We start from the raw sequence: 25,875 nt of genomic DNA, 5'->3' as shown, positions 1-25,875 counted from the left end.
TATTACTACTCCATAATTATGAGTATCTTTTATTGTCTATGCAATGTAAAGTGACACTAACTATACACTTTTAACCATTTTTATGTCTAAAGGTTGTGCATCTGAAGGAAAGCACAACCTGGATATATATATATAGAGAGAGAGAGAGAGAGAGATGATTATTATTATTATTATTTGATTGATTGATTGATTGATTGATTGATTGAATTTATGTACTGCCCTATACCCAGAGGTCTCAGAGCAGGTCACATAAAAGATCAACATAAAAATCACAATATATATAATCAAAATAAAAATAACAACCCAATAACACCCTAAAATATGCTGCAGGTTTAAGATGGTCTGAAGAGATATTTATTTAGTATATACATCCCTAAGTCTGAAAGCAGGCCTAGCATGCAGGTGATGATTCTTTCAGTGCTGAAAGATTACGATTGTCATTTTCTGTGTGGAGGTCCCACTCACAGTCATTAGCATGGGCACTTATTTCAGCCTCTTGGCAATCACCACAAAATGGACCAGAGGAAATCCTTCAGTAGAGTCAAGCTCTAAGCACATAGTGTTACAGTGGTGCCTCGCAAGACGAAAAACTCGCAAGACGAAAGAGTTTTTCGTTTTCTGAGTTGCTTCGCAAGATGGAATTCCCTTTGGGCTTGCTTCGCAAGACGAAAACGTCTTGCGCCTTTTTTTAAAAACCGCCAATGCATTCCTATGGGAAACCGTCAATGCTGTTGTAAATAAAAATATGCCCTTTTCCCTTATGGGGTATCCAAGAGCCCATATAGAGTCCTTACATAGGTTCCCTATTGGTAGGAGAAAATAACAGAGGCCAACCAGAGAATATTGAGAAGCAAAGCAGCTAGTAAGCTTTCTGTTGTAAATAAAAATATGCCCTTTTCCCTTATGGGGTATCCAAGAGCCCATAAAGAGTCCTTACATAGGTTCCCTATTGGTAGGAGAAAATAACAGAGGCCAACCAGAGAATATTGAGAAGCAAAGCAGCTAGTAAGCTTGATCTTTATTGATCTGTTGCAACAGGGTACTCCCCTCACATGCAGGAGAGGAGGAGGACCCCCCAAAATGCTGTGCAAGGGCTTATAAAGACTTTTGAAATTCCCCTTCTCTAGATCAAGACCACCCCCAGAAACATGCATACATCACAGAAGGGGTGTAACCTAAGACCACCCCTCAGATACATCCCACCTACATCACAGAAATTTAAATGTTGTTTTTATCCTGTCACAGTTTATCTCCTGTCTGGCAAGTTACTTGATTGGATTGCCTGGGGAGCCTGGCCATTCTTTTGTAGTGGTAAAATACTTATTTCCTGGGCCAGGTCACAGGCTCACACCTTATTCAAACAGACATATCCTTGAGACAGGATTTGTGAGGAAAGAGACAATGGGGAGGCTTTTCCAGTTTAACCTCGCAGAGAAAGGATTTGGTCAGTTGGTCAGTTTAGGAATCAAAATGGTTCCAGGTTGGTCTTCCTGTGTTGATCTATGTATGTGCAGTTATGAACTTTACCACATATCTAAGACCATAAAATTCCTATCACAATGCACAGTGGTGCTCCGCAAGACAAAAAAATTCACAAGACGAAAAAACTCGCAGAACGAATTAATTTCATCTTGCGAGGCACCACTGTAGTTTTATTCAGCTCCGGCCCTTGAGCTGATATGGCTCATCTTGCCTTGAGCCCAGCAGAGTAAACATCCCAGAATCCGCAAACGAAAGGATGAAGTAGGTATGGTGCTACATTGCCAAACTTTATTTCTAAGCTATGCTGAGAGCATACAAATATACATCTTGTCTCTGTGAGAAGCAGAGAGCAACTCCCAAAGAAACGAAAGAACAAAGAAACAGGAAACCAGTGAACGCCACATCCAGTCTCCCTTTCCTGTGAGAATCCAACAGTATTTGCACTGTGGAATGAAAACATCGTCCCATGACTTGCAGCTGCTGCTCAGTGAGGGAAACAGAAACTAACACATAGGTGGTAGGCAAGTGTGACAAGAATCTCCTCTGAACCTCTAAGGATAAGTGGTTGCTTTTAGACATCCAGTTCCTATTTTCTCTCTGGATGAGTTTGAAAATTGGATTTCCTGTGAATTTTCATTGTACACTAATGATGAAAAGGCAATATTCCCTGCCGGTCGTACGTTATTAGATTCTGCTCTGCTCACTGCAGGGTGTCATCAGATCTGTTTTTGTGAGTTTAATTGTTTATGTTTTTGCTTAATTATTTCAGGGATCTCTTTTTCTCTTACTTAGTCATTTGTTTCTTTCAATTAACCAAAATACCTTTGAGTTAGCTTTTTGTGTTAAGGACTTTCTGTATTCACTTAAGCTCCAAAATGTTGGGAAATTTCAGCCAATCAGACATGATTTTTAGGCAATGTTAAGTGGCTGTTAAGTGACAGAGTAGGGGACCCAAAGTCCCAGATCACTCTGTTCAGTGGAGGAGATCAGAGCAGTGTACAATAGATTTAGTAAGAAGTGACACTGCAAGATTGAGCAGGCTTAACAGCCTTTAATTCACATTTTGGAAGACGATAGTTACTATTGTCATTGTGTAGATTTTAATTCTAATTATTACTTATACATCCCAATACTAGACATGTTTTCCAGAGGAAGTACTGCTACATTCAGTGGGACTTACTTCCCAGTAAATCTGCATAGCCTTAAAATAATGGAATTATGTAAATATTGAAGACATGCTTTACTTTCCTCCTAAACAGATTCCTGTAGCTCCATCTGTGCCAGCAGTTAGCTTAGTACCACCAACATTTCCTGTTACAATGTCTGTCCCTCCTCCTGGCTATAGTCCAATTCCTCCACCTCCCTTCATGAGAGCAAGCTTCAATCCTTCACACCCACCTCCTGGTAAGTTACCTTTATATAATTTAGACATAAATTTATGTATAAATTCACGTAAATTGTTCTAATTAAAAGATCCATATTTGTATGGAAACCTCATTGAAGCCTTTGGGATTTGCTTCTATGTATACATACATAGGATGGGCTGTTGGAATTAACTGGCTTATGTAATGCTTAAATGATACTCCTTTATTTCATTTTTTAATTTTATTTCATAAAAATTTAAACACCACTTGATTGTAAAAACCTCAAAGCGGTTTACAAGAAGATGAAACAACAAAATAAAAAAAACCCTTACAACAGCACTTCAAAACACAAAAGATGCAAAACAGAATATATTGGTTTAAATAATACTGCTTGCTCATAATTTTAATTTAGTCGAGCACTTGCAGAGTCCCCAGTTTGCAAATACTGTTGTACCTTTGTTCTCGAACGGAATCTGTTCCAGATGTCCCTTCAACTTCCAAAAATGTTTGAAAACCAAGAGGTGGCTTCCGATTAGCTGCAGGAGCTTCCTGCATTCTATCAGAAGCCACGTTGGATGTTTGGCTTCCCAAAAAAGTTCACAAACCAGAACACTCACTTCCAGGTTTGTGGCATCCGGGAGCCAAAACGTTCGAGACAAGGTGTTCAAAAACCAAGGTACGACTGTATGCAGTGAATGTTGTCTTCTATACAAATAAGTTATTCAGATCACTTTTGCTGGCTTTGTCTATTCAGATTTATTCTTTGTTTCTTCTAGGTTATTTGCCTCCCCCAGTTCCACCACCTGTTCCACCGCCGGTAGTTCCAACCCGTAAGTTAGTTTATATCTTTCCTTGCGTCTTCAGTTAACCAGTGCTCTTTCACCAAACTCCAAAATGGCTCCTACATTTAGAGGACAACTTAAAATACATTTGGTATGTTTGTTGGAGGGAGCTACTGATGAGAATTTAAAAAGAACATTAACTGTGTTGTGTATTTATATTGGAATATGTCCTTTGTTTTTAATTGTATAGATCAATGGAAATAGTTGTAGCTCAGGAGAAACTTGCCAGCCTCTATGATAGCTACTTTGATAGCAAACAGTTTTTAAAATGGTTTGTTTGCTTGTAAGGTGAAGGCAAAGTAAATGTGTGTTCATTTTGTACTGCTGTAAATGGTAGCTTGATAATACTGCAAATAGCATATTTAGTCTATAGTTTAGGATTACCAGATTTTTTTATTACATCATTTGCACATACAACTATATGAAAAGAATTCACTGTGATACTGCAACATAAGCTGCAATCTTTAACACTTCTACTAGGGCGCAAATCCTATTGAATATACCAGGACTTCATTGTGGGTAGGCATGCATAGGGTTGTAAGAAGTTGTATGTGTGTTCTGTTTTACAGCTCTTGTACAGTCTTCGCTACCAATTGCTCAAGAGTCAATGAAAGATTATAGCAACCTTGCTCTACCAGTTGGCACTGTTTCTAGTAGTCTTACCACCCCAACATTATCTGCTGGAAGTGCTTTTACTCCTCTGTCAAGTAACAAGTCAGATTTAGATGAAAAGGGATCCCATCTTGCAGATCTTCAGATTTCATCAAGTGAAAACAGAGCTGGTAAGTAGCCCAATGAAACTTTGCTCATAAAGTTTGTACAACTAGAGCGGTCATTTCTGCATGGGTATTCTAAAGGGGTAGTTATTGGAGTAGCTACTGGTGCCAAGGCCACATATTGTAAGGTGCTGATCCCCTGATTTTAAAACTCACAGTGCATAGCTTAGCTTTCTACATGACATGTTAATTTTGAATGTGCAACAGATGCAGATACAGCTGCTGAAACACTGTGTTTCTCTGAGACCAAGAAACATTTTGCTTTTTCCTGGAGGAGTAAAAGATGGATTCATAATGTCTAGAGCTCCATGCTATCTCATATGGAACATAGTTCCTGTTGTTTCCTACATTCTGGAGTGTTCTACAATAAGATCAGAGTACATGTTACTTTCATTAGCGTTACAGGCCTTTTCAGTAGCATTCATGTGTATTTCTTGTTCCATGTTGGCATTTTACAAAGAATGGCACCAAATTTTTTAATCCCTTTCTGTATTCTTTTATATTTTATCTCAACTCACATGACTAGGTAGAGGGAAATATCTCCTCTTTTGATTTTGATTGTGTGACACCCTAGTTAAAATATTTTAGGAGTATTTTTATTATTATTTCAAATCCTGCTTAATTCAGTCTGTCCCCAGATTTGAGATGCTGGGTTTACTTTTTACAAATACGATTTCAAACAGATAAGAAACCAACTGATAAATGTTGATCTTGGTTTAATCTAACTCAGAGATGAAACTGCTGCAGTTTCAAGCAACACAAGCAGCTGATTAAAAAAAGAAAATTAGCTATTTCATAGTATGTACTCTTTTTTTCTGCTGACTTAAATTTTTGTATTTGCCTTTCAGTTCCAGATGATGTTTCAAGCAGTTCTGGACTTACTGGAGGAATGCAGCCACCAAGTGTCTCAACCAGTTCGGGGCTTGTAGGGGGAATACAGCCACCTAGTGTCTCAAGTAGTTCTGGGCTTGTGCAGCCAGCCAGTGTGTCAAGCAGCTCTGGACATTTGACAAGAGGTCAGCCACCTAATGCTTCAAGCAACTCTGGGCTTTTGACGGGTGTCCAGCCTCCAAGTGTCTCAAGCAGCTCTGGACTTCTGGCAGGACTCCAGCCCATGACTGTCTCAAGCAGCTCCAGCCTTCTAATGGGACTCCAGCCACCCATAGTGTCAAGTAACTCTGGACTTTTGTCAGGAGTCCAGCCACCTATAGTGTCAAGTAGTTCTGGGCTTTTGGCAGCACTCCAACCACCTATTGTATCAAGCAACTCTGGGATTCTGGGATTGCCACCACCGATTGTCTCAAGTAGTTCTGGACTATTAGGCTTGCCACCACCAAATATTTCAAGTGGCTCTGGACTTTTAGGGTTACAGCCACATGCTGGAATTCAAAATGTACCCCATTTAACTATTGCTAGTCAAAGGTTGCCTGGAATGCCTCTAGTAGATATCCGCTCAGGACTAATGCCACAGCCACCTGGGCCACGATTTCCTCTCCTGCAGCCTGGAATACCACTACAGCATAGCATTCCTCCTCCAGCAATCCTTGACCCATCCCTTCCTCCGCCTAGAGCTTTCCTTTCGGGAGATTTGTTTACTCAAACAGAGAGACCATTTGGAACTTCCGGTAGACAAAGTGTTGATAACATGTCGAATCCAGATAAAAGGTTGGCACTTGGAGATGACAGCATTCAGCAAGAAGGAGATAGAGACTATCGCTTTCCTCCAGTGGAAAATAGGGAGAACATTAATCGGACCTCTTCAGTGGATATGAGGGATTCAGTTGGAAGGCCTCCACTAGATCCAAGAGAAAGTCTAGGAAGACCTCCAGTAGATGGAAGAGAACATCTTGCCAGGCCACACATAGATTTAAGAGAGAACTTTGGAAGACCAGGCATGGAAGGACTTGGTAGGAGAGACCATTTTGCTTTCAATTCAGATAAGCACTGGGGACAAAGAGGAGATTTTGATGAAAGAGAGCATCATTCATTTCCTACATTTGGTGGTCTTAAAGGCTTCCAGGAAGACCGAGAAAGGTATCGTCAAACAAACTACAGATTTGAAAATCGAAGTGGCCCAGCTTGGAACCGGGGACTTGAACAAGACACTCACAGAGACTTTGATGATCGCCGAAGACCTTGGGAAAGGCAGAGGGACAGGGATGACAGAGATTTTAATTTTGGCAGAGAAATTAATGGAAACAGATTTGGGAGAGAGAGAATACAGAACAACTGGATGCCTCCTCCACATCCAAGAGCATTTGAATTTTTTGAAGGTGGCACATCTCAACAAAAGACTGACAGTGTGCCCCAAGTTAACGGTGAAAATGCAGAGACAGAGAGTCAGCCACCTGCAGCGCAAGTACAGGGTGAACCAGAACTTTATGAAAAGCTGGCAACTTCAAGTGACACAAAAAAAGAGAAGAGTGACACAGAAGCTGAATTAGAAAGTGAACCAGTGGTAGAAAGCACAGAAACTGAGGGGACATAATCATCACTCAGTAGGTAAAAAGATACCTTTTGTAAAGTTGTCATCTCTCTCTGTAATAGATGAATTGCTGACTGGACCTTAGTAGTTCACTTTTGTCTGCCAGAATTAAGTTAATCTAATGTTCATGTTCATCTTTCACTTAAATAGCTGTACAACTGACCTGTATAGAAAATTGTTCTTAATTTGAACATGGTAGGTAAACTTTCCTTCTTTTCTTTTTTCTTTTTTATTTTTTCTGACAAAACGCAAACTTGCCCCACTTGCTTTTACTTCACAAGGATAAATAACAGCTTGTCAAACAAACAAAGACTTCCTATGGAAGAAATGGAAATTTTTAGATATTGCTATTAGGTTGGCCATGGAAATTGTTATACTTGAAAACAGGTGCTGGTGTATCTTGTCCAGGTTTTTAGGCTGCTGCAGAATTTTAAAGCATAGGCAGAGCTGTGATACTATATGTTCCTACAGTTTGGCCAAAAAGAAAAAAGGAGCATAAATAATACAGAGAATGGTGTGTTCTTGATATTTCTGCATTATAGTCTCTTATTTCTCAAAAGTACGTGTCTGTGATTTGTTGCTCGTACTGCAGTGGGTTAAAAAATTGAAAAAATTAACATACATTTTAATGTTTTTTTTAGATGCCAATAAAGCATTATTTGTTTGATAAGCATTCTAGGTATTGTATTTTTTATATACAATCTATAAAATCCTGAATGAAATGTGCTTTAGCTAATTGTTGCAAAAGGTTTATAGTACTCTTGTAAGACCAGTGCAACAATTAAATATGCTACAAAAGCATATGCCTTTCTACTTAAAAGTAAATCATGGAATCGCATTAGTTTGTGTATAACATGTGTATGTAAATATTTGTGTAAAACTGTATGTAGATACCACTGCTTCTGTGTGTGATTGTGTATGTGCACACACTCACAGAATAATGTAGACAGTTAAATAAAACTGAAATGGAATTAGGTTATAAAATGAAAAATTGTCTTTCACCTTCTTTAGATAGCAAGAAGATGATAAAAGCTGATGTGACAGGTTAAATCAAATTAACATTTGCTCTTCTAAATTATGATTGCTTTAGAAGGTGGAGTCCAATATACTCTGAAGGGAGGGTGTAAAGTAAGATTTTAGTTGTTGTTTTTTTAAAAAAAGTGTGGTTATGTTCGAAGCAAATATTGAAGAAAATGTTTGAATTGTCCTTTTTTTGTAATAGTTATAGTGTTCTGGATAGAAAGTGGTAGCATTAAAATACTTTGTGATTATCTTCTTGCAGTGAATATCTGGTCCATGGTTGTTGCCCAAAACATAATTGAACCTCTTTAAGAACAAAATGAAACAAAACACTAATAGCTTATAACAAATAGCTGGCCACTTCAGATCATCCTGGCAGCAATCCTATATATGCTTACCTAGGAGTGAAACTTTCTTCTGAGTAGTCATGCATAAGATTGCTCTATTACTAAAATGGCTACCATGCCAGTAATTAGCACCTCATATCTGTTAAATGAGGCCGCAAAAAAAATCCCAGGTATCTGGTTGTCAATCTCCTTAAATATTAGGTACTACCCATCTAGTAGTTTATATTTTTAGCAGACCAGTTTCTAAAAATTTAATGCAGCCCCAAAAATGTGATTCTTTGTACTAAAAGATGAAAATATTTGTAGGACCTGTTAGTTGCCAAAAAATAGACAGGTTGGCATCGTACTGTCACATGGTCCTTTCTTTTTTAAAAAAGCAAACTTTATTTTCTACATTTCTTATTCATCCTCTCGCAATACAACCTGGTAAAAAAATATGGTTGGAACTCTGTATTACTCCCCTGACATTTATCAGTAGAATGGAAGGCTATTTGAAGCAATTCCCCCTTCCTGCATAATCCTAAAGTCTGTTCAAGAAGATTGGGAAACCTTCTAGACCAAATTAGGGAGGCAGTGCAGGCTGATGGGGGAAGAGCAACCACCACAAATTGTCTTCCATTTTGCTGACAGATGTCTTCTGTTAGCAAAGCAATGCTATTTGGATCCCACCTTTTAATAATAACGTTGAGAGTGTTGCAATAAACTAACATTTTATGTAGAAAATAATTAGAGGGAGAAGCAATTCAGGTCTTACAAAGTTAACTTTTTTCCCTAAGAAGTTGAAAGAATGTAATACTTGAAAAGAGTCCGTGAATAACTAGAACACAGCCATTAATAGAAGGTATCTTTTTGTTGCCATGATGTTTGGTAATTGATGTTTGGGAAGGGAAATCCAATTTACAGTTACATTGCTGCTTAGGAAAGCTTGAGTTCTCTATCTTTCATTCCAGAACGGAAACCTGTACACTATTGTCTGTTGATATACATTAAAAATGCACCAGACTGTTGATGGTCTGGCTGTTAAAATGGATTCAGATTCATTGGACTTGCACATTTTAAGGTAATTTTCAAATTGTAGTGAAGGAATTGGGTCACTTTTATTGACACACCAGTGTGATCCTGCATGTAATCCTGAAGGATTTTTGTGTGCTAATCTGGAATAATGTAATAGGTTGAATGTCTTTGCATTTCCCTATTTTGGGAGAAAGATTGTTAAATATTCTTGCTGGAACTGGTGTTATCCAGATTCCATCAGTCCGGATGTTTGTCAAGTGTTAGATTCTGGATAGAAAGTTTGGCCTAAGTGATGAGCCTTGATAGCCAATTCTGCAGGTCTTTTAAGACTTTAACAGTTAAAATAATGAATGTAGCAACACTGGTATTAGTATTTAACTGATTAGAATCTGTACATCAATACAATTGCATACAGAATGGTATATTTGTGAGTACTGTCGCTTATTATTGGAATAGGCTAAGTAAGAAAGACAAGACTCCTGCCTTTTATTATTCAACATTATGTATGTTTTCCACCAAAGGTTTTAGTTATGGTTAAATTAGTCTTGAGTTGTGGCATTCTGTTAAGACAAAATTCAAAAATTGGGATCCAAGTCTGCTCTCTGAGTCTTCTAGTTGAAAGGATCTGTTTTGTTCTTTGTGATGCTAGCTAGAGTCAATAGCTTTAGTATAGTGACTAATCTGTCAATTAGATCATCAGCTTTAATGGCAAACTAAAGTTTTCCACCCAGATTGTTCAGTAACGTTGAGGAAGTGTTGCTGGACAGATCTTTCTTCCCTGTTATTTTCCTGTTATTTTGTACCCACACATAGCAGATATTTTGCATTTTAGGTTGAAATTGCTAAGGGCTTTCTTTTAGTAATATGACACAGTCAAGTGAAGCAACTGGCAGTATTCTTTCACTGATGGCATAATGGCTTTTAGCATGTTAATTTTGACTGTGATGTGGTATTATAATACGAAATATATTCCAGATTCCCAAATAGGTAGAGAAAATATTTTGCAAATTTAATTGATCAATAAAATTATTCTCCTACAACTCAATACTTTGACAGCACTGCATGAGGATTAATTAAATATGTTGTTTCATTCTGTTTAAAATAAGCTAACTCATAGTGACCACGAATACACATGGAATATTACAGCTGACAGTCCATCCAGTATTTTGCAGTTTCTTAGGAAAATGCATTGACAGTCCCCGGAAAGTAAATTCTGTTCGTTAAAATTGATCTTCACTCAGTGACTACATTTGAACATACATAAATTATCTCAACATCTGATAGGCATGGTTCTGATTCTGTTGCAGTTCATAAACCTGTAAGTCATCAGTAACACTTTGCATAGTTCCTATAATTAATGTAAAATCATATCCTCATAATCAGAACTACTTTAAACAAAGCGTATATTTGGATTATTCATCTAAAACCTCTTGTTTCAAATCACAAGTGATTAAGCCAGTAGACTTATTTTTAAAAAAATATGTAAGCTGTTTTAAGACATCAGTCAGATTATTTAATAATAAAACTTTTTTAAAAAACTTTTTAAAAAAAATATGTAAGCTGTTTTAAGACATCAGTCAGATTATTTAATAATAAAACTTTATTTTCTTTGTTTCCTGGTTATTACTCTTATAGCATTGTTTGTTCAGAACTAACTCCATTGAGTTCAGTGGTGATTGCAGTCTTGGCATTCAATGAAATTTAACCTCGGGGGCTTGTGCTTGTTCACTTTTAAATTAAGCTATCTTGGTCTTATTTATGGAGTACAGCTGATAAGTTTTTGCAGTCCCTACAAATGTGATTTTCAGAAATGGCATTTTGAAACTGATAAGCAGATATAATTGTTCTTGAACAGTTTCTCAGGCAAGGAAGAACTGAGCTAGTTTACCTCTGACACCTACAATTTCTGAAATTTTTACTTTTGAAAGTTCTTTTGCTATTTACCTCACTTTTCTCCACCTGGTCCTCATGTTTGTTGTAAATCATACCCAACCATGGAATGACCTGAAAAGTGAAAATGATGTAACAGCAATTTTCTCATGCTAAGCACCGAATAACCTTTGTGTATTTGTACTTTTGAAACACTGCATAGTTTTGTAACAGATCAGTTCTTCAGTTTATCATGAAGCTTGGGATTGGAACCTTTAGAAGCATGGATAGATGGAAAATTTACAATCCCAAACTAGATTTCAAAGCTTGTGTAAGCATGCAACATTTCTTGTGTTTCCCATTCCTGTCCACTTTCAGTGCAGACAGACATTAAAACTACTGTAGAGTTAAATACATGGCATGCAAACAGCCCCAGAGACACAGGGAAGAATGGTGCGTAGTACATGCTGGATCACCTGATTCAGGACTTCAAAGTATATATGGGATAAAGTATCCTATTTGTTGGAGTAGTCACAAGTGTTTTTCTGCCAGACCTCAAGCGACTCTAAAATAGAATTAGTTGTAAGTGCTGCTGCTGTCTCACAAACTTACACATGGTGACAAGATGGAGCAAATGGTGAATGGAAACTACTCTTATATGTTATTTTACTTACATTTATGGCCAGTTCTGAAGAATTTTCTCTTAATGCGTTAGAAAAATAAGTAAAATACCATAGGACTGCCATAAATGGAATGTTTTGAAATACGCTTGCACTGTGAGCAGAATACTCTTGCACTGATTATGACCTAGAACATTGTGTCCTTAGTTGAATTCTGCCAAAAAATACTTTCATTAACATGAACCCAGTGTAGGGCATTTTTGGTCCACAGGCATAATTAGGTCCACCAGGCCACTGTAGCCAAGCAACACCCACCAGTGCCATTATATGATGCCAGTTGTAGGACAGGTAAGGATGTAGCTGTCAGGCTTCTGACATGCTATGCCAGAGGCTTGTGAAACTGTGTTGCACTTATGCACAGCTGATTGCTGCACTTACAGAGCACTATGCATAGCAAAGCCCCTCATAGTGCTTTTCATGGGCTACACCTTTACCCACATGGTTTGAAAGTAAGTTGTGAGCAAAAACAGGTCACCTGATGTCAAAGCATCAGATGATTAACAGCTAGGGGGCCTCATCCACCTGTCAGACTTGGCCTGTGGGTGGTGGGCTGAGGGAGATAACAATCTGGCCTACTAGTCAGATCCAATTCCTCACCCATGATGTAAAGTAATAAAAGTGCATATAAATGTGTACTAAATAAAGCATACATTTATGTCCATCAATGTATGCATGAATTTTTGCAGTCAAACATGCAGCTGTTTAATTTTCTTAACAATGCTCATGTTCAATGCAGCAGCAAATGGATTAAAACATTGAAAATCACAACTCCAGTTAAAAACAGCACAAAAAACTAACTAAAGCTTTTTTAAAAAATCCAAAAACAATGAAATGCAGAGGTTAAGATGTAAAGGGGAGGGGGAATACATTTAATACTCCCATCAGCGGGTGGTGCTGTGGTCTAAACCACAGAGCCTAGGGCTTGCCGATCAGAAGGTTGGTGGTTTGAATCCCCAGGATGGAGTGAGCTCCCGTTGCTCGGTCCCTGCTCCTGCCAACCTAGCAGTTCAAAAGCACGAAGTGCAAATAGATAAATAGGTACCGCTCCAGCGGGGAGGTAAACAGCGTTTCCGTGCACTGCTCTGGTTCGCCAGAAGCAGCTTAGTCATGCTGACCGCATGACCCGGAAGCTGTCTGCGGACAAACGCCGGCTCCCTCAGCCAGTAAAGTGAGATGAGTGCCGCAACCCCAGAGCCATCCGCAACTGGACTAATCCAACCCAACAGGATAGTTAGTTTTTTACTTTCCTGGAGTAGATATGTCTATGCTATTCAGTTTTGGCAGTTTATGCTTACAGGATGGTAAGGAAATACAGAATCTTACTGAAGGAAAATGTTGAGATTTTCTCTTTTTTTTAAGTGGGGAAAACATCATGTATGGAAATACAACATTGACAAAGGTGTTGCTGTAACCAGGCATCTGTAACCAGCTTTAGCTAAGGGCCCAGCCACAATTTCTAATTGAAATCTCCAAAATTTGGAGCTGCTCCAGGCTGTCTTTGTTGTGTCTGTGGATGGTATTTAACAACTTCATCCCATCAGTGCAATGATTTTTGTTTGCACAATAGCACTCCCCCTTTGTGTGTGTGTGGGGGGGAATGTTCCGTTCCGCAAAAAAAAAATCCGTGCGCCAGTGGAACAAGAGACTTAGCACTGCATTGGATTCTACCCAGCATCTTTTGTTGGCATTACTACACTTCTGTTGACCTGCTTAAAGTGCAGGCATGCTTGCTACTCATTAAGGGGCGGTTTTGGAGCTATGTGCTTAGAGAAGCACAGAACATGGTACCTCTGTTCTAAATGGCTTTGAGAAGAAGTTCTGGTATTAAATAAGCTTGTGGGGATGTTTTCCAGTTCTAGGCAATGTGGGGGCTGAGGAGGCTGCTCCTCCCCTCCTGAAGAAAAGCATGTAGGATTGAAAGGATGTTTGAGCCTTTTGTTAGTCACCTAGCCCTCCTCTGCAACTTGGTCCCCTCTGGAACTTAACACATTGTTAATAATTAAAAAAAAAACCTCACATGGATTTGCATATGCTAATGTATATGTATAGGTAGAATTTCAGAAATAATTACTATTAATGTAATTAATGTGATTCAACTGATAGGTCCAGTCAGCAGAAGGACTTCAACTTGCACAGTGGTTCTCTCCCCACTGTGTCCCATATGAACTTCTTGGCTCTTTTATTATGTCTCTTTGCTATCACCGCAGCCCTTTTCTTTCCAGCATTATAGATGGTTCATTTTTCTATCTTTTCTTGTTTCCCCATTACCAAGGCTTGTTCCTCCTTGGATCCTGAAAGTGCATACAAGAAGTTTAAATATGGTCCAGTTGCTCAGATTTTAATTTTGATGTGGAGGCAAATAATATTCTTTGGCAGATATTAGCTATCATAGAGCACCGAGGACCTGAAAAAGTGTCCTGTGATCACTGGTGCAATGAGGATCCCTTCTCCAAGATGTCTCTTTTTTCCGAAAATCCTGGGTTTCCTCTGCTAAAGTTTAGTAAAACTGAAGATATGAGCTCTAAAACATCAGATTCTCACTCACCATGTCACCAACTTCTCATCAGTAATTACAGTTTCTCTTCAAGAGTTTGAGATTTTAAAAATCACTAGTAGAATTTGGAGTCAATCTTTCCTCTGCGGTTTTTGTTTTAAGAAGCGACAGGTGGACACCAGCTTTAGAAAACATGCAATATCCCTGTTGATAGCTGAAATGCTATTGTTCGGGGCTCCAGTCAGTGTGAATCAAGACACTTGTAGTTGTGCTTCAGATTTGGAGATGGGAAGGAAAGGAAAATAGTTACTAAGTTTTTGCCTGTATGCATTCAGCATTCTGTATGTCCTAGAAACTCTCAGGACCATTTAAAAGAAACATGCAAACTAATATACCTGTTTTCCCAAGTACAGGGAAACCACTATTTTATTTTTGGGTGGCCTCATTTTGCTTCCTGACTGATAGGTGCTTAATTACCTAGTTCAGTATTGGAAGGAGTAAAACATTTGAATTACATTTAATGGTGGTAATTTTATCCATTTGTGTCACCTGAAATACATACTATAGTCTCTGTGTTGCTCATCTGACTAAAAATATTTCAATTAAGTTGATGCCAATAAATCCTGTGCTATTAGAGAACTGTTCATGAATTCAAAGTACAGACTCATAGAGGAGGCTATTCTCTATATCAGAGGTTGTCCATACATGCCCATTTGCTTATTGAATCTATCTAAGTCAGTGCTGTGGGCTGCTTTCTTAGAAAGCTTCCCTATCCCGTGTCCATAGATCCATGTGGCTTTCTCCATATCTGGTACCTGATCTTCTATTTTATTGGCGGTGCCAGGAATTGAACCAGAGACTTGCAAAAGCATGTTCTCTGCCACTGAGTTATGTTCCCTTCCAGATGCACTTGAATCCGTGGGGCTAAGCTCCTTAGAGCAGGGATAGGCAACCTAAGGCCTGTGGGCCGGATGCAGCCCAATCGCCTTCTCAATCCAGCCCGCAGACGGTCCAAGAATCAGTGTGTTTTTACATGAGTAGAATGTGTGCTTTTATTTAAAATGCATCTCTGGGTTATTTGTGGGCATAGGAATTCGTTCATTCCCCCCCCCCCAAAAAAAATATAGTCCGGCCCACCACATGGTCTGAGGGACAGTGAACCAGCTCACGGCTGAAAAAGGTTGCCTTAGAGGGTATTCTGGCTCTTACACAATCTGAAAACAAACCTTTTCAAATGTAAGAAAAAAGTGTGCTTTTGCTATTCGGGAAATAGCATCTGCTATCTGAATCATATCCGCAAGAAGTGCCCAAAAGATCCACCACTGTGTGTAAATTTGGCTGTGTCAGATTGTTGGGAGACATGCGACAAGCATGTAAACTGTTAGGAATTATAGTTGATTCATCAATACAAGGGAACATTGGATAACCACAGCATTGATTCCCTAATATGAGATGCACATGAAAGGTGACTAATGAAAGTTGTCAAATTGCTCTTGAAAGGGGTGTGTAGATGCTGAAGAAGTGAAGCAGTTAATGTGGGTGTACAGTTGGGAGTTTTTGAAAAAAACTGAGCTTGCTTTTGGTTCTTTATCTGGCTTCATTATACTTAGCACAAGTACACATGGCCACCAGAATGCTATGGTCTTCAGGGCTATTTGTTCATTTTGATACTCCCTGGTGCATGCAAACCATTTCCCATTACTCGCTGTCCTGCCAGTCGTCATTACACTGGTACCTCAGGTTACATACACTTCAGGTTACATACGCTTCAGGTTACAGACTCCGCTAACCCAGAAATAGTGCTTCAGGTTAAGAACTTTGCTTCAGGATGAGAACAGAAATCGTGCTGTGGCGGCGCGGCGGCAGCCGGAGGCCCCATTAGCGAAGTGGTGCTTCAGGTTAAGAGCAGTTTCAGGTTAAGAACGGACCTCCGGAACAAATTAAGTACTTAACCTGAGGTAGCACTGTATGTCTGAACCAAAAGAAAGGGCAGCTTTTGTGACACTTTAATCAGCATTGAAAGAATATTCTCTTACTATTTTTTAGGGTAAGACAAAAGGCAACAAATGTTCCTATATTCAGGAAAGGACTTCCTAAACGGGAATCCATTTTCCCTCAGTGACATCATTTTAGTGCATATTTTCTGATTGACCAGGATAACCCGTGTAACTAGTCCAGGACGTACTGCCCTCTCTGACTTAGTTGTGTTGCCCTCCATCAGGTAGCTTTGTAGCTAGCTAGCCCAAACGGATTACAGCATCATGAAATATTTGTGTTTATTATATTGTCGCTGATTGCCTGGGATCACTCTGGAAAAGAGAGACCCATAAATGGTAATTGAAGAAGCATCATATTGGGGTGGGGAGCAAGTGCCCATGGATAGCAGGGATGGATGATGGTAATCCATTTAGTCCAAATACTGAAGCAAAGTGACCTAAATTTCCAGACTTGCTTATAGATTTTGGTTCTTGTGCTGGAGTTTTTAGTCCCCCCCCCCCCCAAAAAAAATCCATTTTAGGGGGGAAATGCATTAGAAAGTATACAAAAAGGGGGAGACTGCATGCAAAATGCCTATATAATGTGACCAGTTTAAGTGTTTCATGGTTGGTTGGTTTTTTAAAATGTACAAAACTTGGGGTGGATGAATATATGATTGAACACATGCAGAACTGATACAGAGTGAAAATAAACTGATGTGTCCATCTGTAAAGAACAGGATCAAAAAAGGTGAAAATGTAAAGGGTATGTCTACCCACTGAGAGTGCTACTTTCATTTTGAAAAGTGGAAACAGAAATTTTCAGCACAGTGCTAACACTACATTCCTTCAGTAGCCTATAAACGCAAGAGGTAGGTTAATGCCCGCCCACCTGTACAATGTTTGGCTAAAAATAGAAGTGAAAGAGCTTAGTTTTGTTGTATCTTATTTTTGAAGGCTTTAATTTTTTTTAAGAAACTTGATAGGCAGCCAAGAAATGGTACATGCCTTTTCTTACATTTCCATTCCCCCTTCCACCCACAGTGTGCGTAGCCTAGCATTATAATCAAACCAAGTATGCATTAAACTGTCATCCCTTAAGGGGAAAAATGTCTTCTAATAGGGCCTGAAAGTGATCTCAAAAGCAATTCCTAAGTTTTCAATTGCCTCTTAAAATATAGCTGCTGTAAATTTTGCCCATAATTGCCTTTCACGTTTTCATGAAATATTTTCTGTGCAGTAAAAAAGAATTCACCTCACAGTTGTAAAATGAGAAGCAGGGGCCAGCAGGAAAGATTGTTTTAAAGAATCGGGTACAAAGAGGAGACCCTTGGTTCAGTTGTGGGAAAATTGAGATATTTATGTCAAGAGAGATTTTAGACTATATAAAATGATTGTGTCAATGATACAATTTCATGGAAGAGACATTTACTAAAATTATGTGTGTGTTAGTTACAAAAGGAAATTGACCTTCATAGCTGTGCATCTGCAGCTTACCTAAAGATTTACTGGTGGTGTCTTATTCTTAATATATGGAATTACACTGTAATTAAGGGGAGGGGGTTTCAGTTGAGCTTACTGCAATATGGCAGAATTATCCCTCCTATTCTGGCAGTACCATGGAAAAAGCATAGAATGGCAACTAACAGAATAATATCTAAGAAATGGCATGCTATTGTCCAAGCTATTAAAGCAGTTTGAGTAAGAATCCAAGGCCTGCATCTAAAACTCACTCCGGTCCATATCATCTGGCTATTCTACACTGCTCTTTTTTTACAACAGTAAAAAAGAAAGGAGATAGATAAAACCATAAGGACAGAAAAGAAAGGTAGCTGTAGTGTAGTGTGTAGAAGAAAAGTAAACTGGAAATAAAGCTGTGCACCCTCTTCTAATCCTTTACTCATTCTGCATCATTTTTTATCATTAACAACCGGATCTAGTGGAAGGTGCACTTGGTATCTCTGCCATTCACCATTGACTTCACACAGGTCACTGTGACACGTCCCAGTGTCAGTATGTGTTACGTGTCTCAGTATCATCTTCCAAAATAGCCCAAGTGTTTCACCATAGGCAATAACACTTGCTGATCCTTTGGCATCTTTGTACAGCTTTTTAAAAATCTTCCTCCAATCCAGATACCAAAGTCACGTGTTGGCTGTCATTATATTCAGCAGCATTTCCAAGCAGCCTTTGAAGAGCAGGATTGTTCCATTGCCGTCATCCATTTTAGTTCATCATGGCTGCTCTCATGTTTGCTGAAATTGATGGTTCCTTGGATCTAGCAAGACCCAAGTGAACATTTTGAGATGTGATTGTTGAATAAAGGACATTTTGAATATTCTGGTATAACGTAGCACACATTTGTACGGTATCTCAGCTCTTGTCCTAGATAGATGTCAAAGATAGCCAGGATCCAAAGGTTTGAAAGCAACATTCTGCACATGCACCAGAACTTTTCAGGCTACTCCTTCCCAATGAACCTCCCCAAATTCTGCTCTTGAAGTTTAGTGGACTCTTCTCAGCCACATTTGATGCTGTGTAAGGGGATGAAAAAGAAAATGGACAGCAAACGATTTTGCTGTCTGACCTAGGACACAAGAACTTTCTTTATGCCACATCAAACCATTGGTCCATGTAGCTTGTTACTCTCTCCACTGATTGACAGAAGTTTTTAAGGGTTTCAGACAAGAGCCTTTCTCAGTTGAACATGGAGGTGCTGGGGGTTGAAATGTGAAGCTTTGGCATGCTCTACCACTGAGCTGTAGCTCTTCCCCACTTCAAGTTAATCAGATGTTGATTTAAAATTATCCTGGATCAATATAAGCAGCCAGTCTCCTGGGGGTCTTTAAAATATATATTAAAAATAAAATAAAATGACCAGTAGCACCTTAGAGACCAACTAAGATTGTTCTTTAAAGTTACACCTCAGGTTACAGTGGATCATTGCATGCTTGCAATGAATTTTGAGCTCCATATAAGCTAAGGGGCATGGAGTCTCGTTTATGCTGTCTGCTAACTTCAGCTGTAAATTAATCACTTCATTATGTAAACCAATTAGATACTGAGTTAATTGGAAAGCTGGTAGTATCAACACACAGCTTCCCATGCAAATAAGTATTGTTTTCAGGGCTTAACCCTTGACTCCTTTGTGCTCTCTTTTTGGAAGATTATTTTTATTCATTTCATTTCATTCTGTTTGTGGAGTGCATCTTATGGAACATCTTGGAGCAATAAAAATATCACTGATAAAAGAACACAATATCGTATATATCAAATCCAGTACCTGGGGAGGGGAGGAACCTCCACTTAAAATACCTTTTGAAATAGGAAGGTCTTCACTGAAAAGACAACAAAGACACCGCTGGTCTGATATGTAAGAGGAGGGAGTTCCAAATGGCAGGTGCCGCCACACTGAAAACCTGATTCCAACAACATGTGGAACAAACCTCCTGATGAGATGATTTCTGCAGGATGCCTCCTTCAGAGCACAGTGAACAGTTGGATGTAAGCGGTGAGCCCATCTTTTAGGAGGACAAATTTCATCAGTACTTCTGTCAGCATTGAAAGGCACTAATAAGATAATAAATTGGATTAATGTGACTTGAACAAAACCAAAGCTGTAAGACACTGTAACACACATTTCCAGGAATTCTGTAGAGTCAGTCTCTGATCAACGTGACTTGCAATGATCACCTTATTATTAGCAAATTTCTGCTTTGGTTGTAAGATAGGAGATAATAACATCCATTTTGCCTTTTTTTAAGACTACATTTCTGCAGCATACTGGTGGTGTGGGGTATTAATATCAGGTTTGTATGAAGTAGATATCTGATCACAGATTTAAACAGTAGTTTAAAACATTAGACCACGACAAATTATTTCTTGATTTGTCAAATTGCATTGACACATAAGGGATTTTAAAAGAAAATCACAATTGCTGTTTCCCTGAAAGCAACCAATTCGAAATTGCTTAGTGACAACACCGCTTAGAGATTGCTGATTAAGCAATATATAAATTATTGAAGTAATAATAATAATAATAATAATAATAATAATAAATTTATTATTTATACCCCGCCCATCTGGCTGGGTTTCCACAGCCACTCTGGGCGGCTTCCAACTGAATATTAAAAACATTACAGCATCAGACATTAAAAATTTCCCTAAAGAGGGCTGCCTTCAGTTGTCTTTTAAAAGTAAAATAGTTGTTTATTGCTTTGGCATCTGCTGGGAGGGCGTTCCACAGGGCAGGCGCCACTACCAAGAAGGCCCTCTGCCTGGTTCCCTGTAACCTTACTTCTCGCAATGAGGGAACCGCCAGAAGGCCCTCGGCGCTGGATCTCAGTGTCCGGGCTGAACGATGGGGGTGGAGACGCTCCTTCAGGTATACAGGACCGAGGCCGTTTAGGGCTTTAAAGGTCAGCACCAACACTTTGAATTGTGCTCGGAAACGTACTGGGAGCCAATGCAGATCTCTCAGAACCGGGGTTATGTGGTCCCGGCGGCCACTCCCAGTCACCAGTCTAGCTGCTGCATTCTGAATTAATTGCAGTTTCCAGGTCACCTTCAAAGGTAGCCCCATGTAGAGCATGTTTCAGTAGTCCAAGTGGGAGATAACTAGAGCATGCATCACTCTGGCAAGACAGTCCGCGGGCAGGTAGGGTCTTAGCCTGCGTACCAGGTGGAGCTGGTAGACAGCTGCCCTGGACACAGAATTAACCTGTGCCTCCATGGACAGCTGTGAGTCCAAAATGACTCCCAGGCTGCGCACCTGGTCCTTCAGAGGCACAGTTACCCCATTCAGGACCAGGGAATCCCCCACACCCACCCGCCCCCTGTCCCCCCAAAACAGTACTTCTGTATTGTCAGGATTCAACCTCAATCTGTTAGCTGCCATCCATCCTCCAACAGCCCCCAGGCACTCACACAGGACCTTCACCACCTTCACTGGTTCTGATTTAAAGGAGAGGTAGAGTAATGGACAATAAATAAAATTACAAGTAACCAGTTCCTTTAAATAGCATTCTTTGTTTTATTCTGGACCCCATGCTATGTCACAAATTTTGTCAGTTTGTTGAACCCTCAAACTTTCAAATTTTATACTGTATAAAGATTTTGTGGTGCCTAATGAATGCTTTGGTAACAGTACAACAGCCTTTCACCAGTGATCTGGTTCATGATAATATAATCCCCAAAAGCTCCAATTGTGTCCTGTTAATACTTTCTATATCTTACCTTGAAAGCTGTGTGGTTGCTGCCACTACTGTGGTTGATCCCAAACCGCCCTCCAGAATAATTACATCTGTCATTTTTTATTACTCTTCATATTTATACCCTGCCATTCCTCCATTAGGATCCCAGGGTGGTGCATAGATCAGCAAAGAATACAAATAAAATTACAACCTTGAAAACCTGCAATAGTGTCAGTAAAATACAGAATTCGCAGTGCAGCTTTCAAAGGATAACAAGTCATCAGCCAAACCCACCCTTCCCCAAAGCCCCTGGATAAACAAGTGGATCTTTAGCTTTTGGTGGAATGATGATGGTGTGAGGCACAAGCACATCTCTGTCAGGATAGTGTTCCACAGTCATGATGCCACTACAGAGAAGGCCTAGCCCCATGTCACCACCAGCTGGTCCAGTGGAAGACACTGTTAATTGTGTGGTTGTGTATTACTCTCCTTACACATCTGCTTAATGGGTCAGATACTGTTGCCGTTGCATGTAACTATACAACCCACTCTTGTCACATAAGTAGGAGGTGTAAATGCTGCCAGGAGCAGCTTAGGAACGACTTGCAGTAGTAGAGGCAATTGTGCAGCTAAAACAGTGTATAAATGGCTCCAGAATGGGGTCTGTTTGCACATAATGCTAAAATCATGGTTTGGTATACGGGTGGAGAGCCTTTGGGCCTAATTAGGTCTGGCATGGGTCCCAATTTGGCTGGCGTGGCTATTTCCCCCAATCCATGTAACCTGCCCCACACCTGATGTCGTATGTGATGACAGCCAGAAATGCAGCTGCCAATGAACAATTGAGAGCCTTGCAAGTGCTCCCTGTTGTGCCTTGGCAAGGGAGGCTTGAAGTCAGAGCCAAGCAGGTGATTGGTGGTGACAACAAGCCAGCAGCGGATCAGCAGTTCAATGGTGTTCACCACCAGGAGATTCATAGCATAGCCAATCCCAGCAGATTTCTGTAAACTCCAACCCCTCCTCAGTTCTGTATTGTATATAGATGGGAAGCTGATTTCTACCAAATTTATTTAGAGTTTCAAAGAATCTTGCATTTACCAGGAATACTGGTTTACAACGTTGGTTTGTTGAACAAGCCAGCTTCATAAATTATGGTTTGAAATTGCTTGACTCAACAATTAAGCATCATTTATTGTAAACCAAGATTCCAGATACAATGGAGCGGTCGTCTTTTGTGTGGCATTGCCCTTTCAGGATTCTACTCTGAGGAGAACTATCATTGAATACCACCCACATGCTAGAATACATGTGTGTTGATAGTTGGGAAGGGGTATAATTCTGGAGGCTTTTGTTGAAATGAGAGACAGAAATGACTTGCTAAGTGTTTCTGTTTTTCTCTCATGCTCTTTACACAATTCCCTATTTCCTTTGAAAGAGATTTTTTTAACAATGTTATCATCAGCAGCAGCATTGTAGTAGTGGGATTAGAAATGTAGCCTAAGAGTGTGTTTGTTGCTCAGTTCCCCATTTACTTCAGGGAAGATATTTTTTTTTGTTACCAATATCATCATCACCACCACCACCATCATCACTGTAGTAGCACCGGGGTTAGGACTGCAGCCTGGGTGTTCTGCTTCATGCTTTTGCTATCCATCATCTTGGGCTATATCATCCTCATTCAACTCAGTGTTGCAGAATGAATGTTTTGTTAACATCATTATTATGCTCACAGCACAGTATAGGTGACTTATTGAAATTAATGGCCCTAACTAATTAATTTCAGTGGGTTTACTCTGAGAAAAATCATGTGTGCATGCATGTGTGGATTTTTGTGAGTCTCATAACTATCATCACAGCACATAGTTTAGTTAGGTACTAAGCGTTTGTAAAAATGCAATTATTAAATGCTCACAGTATCTTTGTAAGGGATGGACATGAGGAGAAACTTCCTGACCCCATTGACCAAACCCCACAACCTCCTAGCCATCCTACCAGGTCTAGGGGGCAGCAGTCGCCACAAAGTAAATGTAGCAGAAGTCCTCCGAGGCATGTAGGAGAAGGGGAGGGAACCTGGAAGCTTGATCCTTTGTTGTATGAGACACATCTACACAGCACAAAGTGTCCTGTTAAGCTTATTATTTATCTATCATGTTTTAGGACAGCAAGGGGGCCAAGGAGGAGTTTTCAGTAGCTGCCAGTATATTCTAGAAACACTTTCCTGAAAAGATTAACCAAACTCAAATCTGTGCATTTTCCAAAAATATTGCAGTACCTTCTTATTACTTCCATTGGTTTCTGGCAACCAGAGAAAGGATGGTAAAGAAGGTGGAGATTTAACATTTGTAAGGTTCTGTTTATTATATGTTTATGGGTTGCCTATTAAATGTGGAAGGACTGGAACTCCAAAAGAAATAGATTGAATGAAAGACTGGTTGGTGAAAGGCCACAAACCTAGTGGCATTAAGATTTATTTATTTACCTCTTAAATTGATGTTGCTAGGCAGTTTGGTGCTTTCTAGTTATCTTACTAGCAAATTATTCTGCACACAGTGCAGAATAGCAGCAACTTTTATTTTTGATGTACAGGAGAGAGGTCCCATTTCTATGAGGGGTGTGTGTGCATGATGTAGGGCAGGGGTTGCTGACATGGGTGGACTGCAGCCCCAGTCAGTATGGTCAGTGGTTAGAGATGTTGAGAGCTGTAGTCTCAGAACATTAGGAGAGCACCACATTGGTTATTCATGTTTCTACAAGTCAGAAATAACACATTCTTTACATATTCGTATGTAATACATGTTTCACACATCCTCGCCTGTAAGCAAGCTTTCAGCAGCTATAATGACAATTTACATACATTCTACCCACCCAACACTTTTATATCTCTCTACCCCCCACCCAAGCCACAGCTGAGGACAGTATCCCCACTGTGTGTTTAAGATTGTCAGCAATATGGTAGCAAGACTAGTCTCTTCTGTTTATGTAACTCTGGGAGGTGTTGCATACACTATTAGTGTAATGCTGATAATTCAAATGGGACGCGGGTGGCGCTGTGGGTAAAACCTCAGCGCCTAGGACTTGCCGATCGCATGGTCAGCGGTTCGAATCCCCGTGGCGGGGTACGCTCCCGTCGTTCGGTCCCAGCGCCTGCCAACCTAGCAGTTCGAAAGCACCCCCGGGTGCAAGTAGATAAATAGGGACCGCTTACCAGCGGGAAGGTAAACGGCGTTCTGTGTGCTGTGCTGGCTTGCCAGATGCAGCTTGTCACGCTGGCCATGTGACCCGGAAGTGTCTCCGGACAGCGCTGGCCCTCGGCCTCTTGAGTGAGATGAGCGCACAACCCTAGAGTCTGTCAAGACTGGCCCGTACGGGCAAGGGTACCTTTACCTTTACCTTTAATAATTCAAATTCTTAATAAATGTAGGTAAGCATAGTAGTTGAAGTCTTGCAATGCTCATTCTTGTTACCTCAATTTTATCCCTGTGGCTTGTCAGAAGTCTGGAATCTTTACGGATCACATTTGCTTGTTACCTGTGTGCATGCAGTCTTGCCAAAAGCCAGAAAAGCAAATTTTACATCAGGTTATAATCTGTGTGTTTAAAAAACAAACAAACAAAAACCAAACAATGCAGCCAAATAGAACTAAAACATGAGTAGAATCAGTAGCCTCTGTTGTTTATCTTAGCAGTTTTGTGTCTTGCCTTTTTGCCACAACTAGAGGAAGATGCTCCCTGCAACCTAATGCTCTTTCATCCTGTACTTAAGATGATAGCACCCTTGGATGCCAGCAATAAGGTGCTAAAGGTCTATTATTTTGTTGTATCATGTGTGGAGAGCAGTATTTTCCTCTTCTTGAGGAATACCAACTTCCGTTTTGCATTAAGACCGGGATGGGAAACTTGTGCCCGTTCTGATATTTTTGGATTTCCAACTCCTGTCAGCTGCAGCTGGCATGGCCAATGTAATCCATTAACATCTGGAGAGCCACTGGTTTCCCATCCCTGCCTTAATGGCACTAGCTGGTTAAAACCTCTAAATGACTGACTTCTCATTCCACTTCCTCATTAAAAGGCTGCTGCACTAGCATTCCCAGCAGTTTATTAATCTTTCACTTCACGTTCTTGAATTCAAGCCTCTTAGTACCTGTTCTTCAGCTTCAGCTGTTAGCCTTTCTTGGGCTAGGATCCCAATGCTTAACCTTCTGTGGGATTAAGAACATAGGCTTCTTTTGTCATGTTGCATGAAATGAGACTGGAGAGGCCAGATACAGTCATTCCTCAAGGTCTCATCCAGACCCCGATCTCTGGTACAAAGTGTTGCTCCCCTGAGGTCTCCAA

General features: G+C 39.9%; 1 protein-coding gene across 7 annotated transcripts in view; it reads left to right on the top strand.

Annotated features, from left to right (window-relative positions):
- Positions 1–25,875, top strand: part of SCAF8 (SR-related CTD associated factor 8) — a 72,250-nt gene that overhangs the window by 28,687 nt on the left and 17,688 nt on the right. For 5 of the 7 annotated variants that reach the window (XM_083434039.1, XM_083434042.1, XM_083434040.1 and 2 more), the window contains exons 17-20: positions 2,742–2,886; positions 3,623–3,676; positions 4,258–4,470; positions 5,313–6,966. In XM_083434039.1, coding sequence (XP_083290165.1) covers positions 2,742–2,886; positions 3,623–3,676; positions 4,258–4,470; positions 5,313–6,952 — 2,052 coding nt within the window. In that variant the 3' untranslated portion in view covers positions 6,953–6,966. Of the gene's footprint in view, positions 1–2,741; positions 2,887–3,622; positions 3,677–4,257; positions 4,471–5,312; positions 7,941–25,875 lie in introns of those variants that run through there. The other 2 variants (XM_083434038.1, XM_083434041.1) reach the window with 1 other exon arrangement.

This window comes from Podarcis tiliguerta (assembly GCF_965153285.1).
Source record: "Podarcis tiliguerta genome assembly, chromosome: 3".
Classification (NCBI taxonomy): Eukaryota; Metazoa; Chordata; class Lepidosauria; order Squamata; family Lacertidae; genus Podarcis; species Podarcis tiliguerta.
Note: the sequence above shows the minus strand (reverse complement) of the source record. Positions and strands in the feature narration are given on the sequence as shown.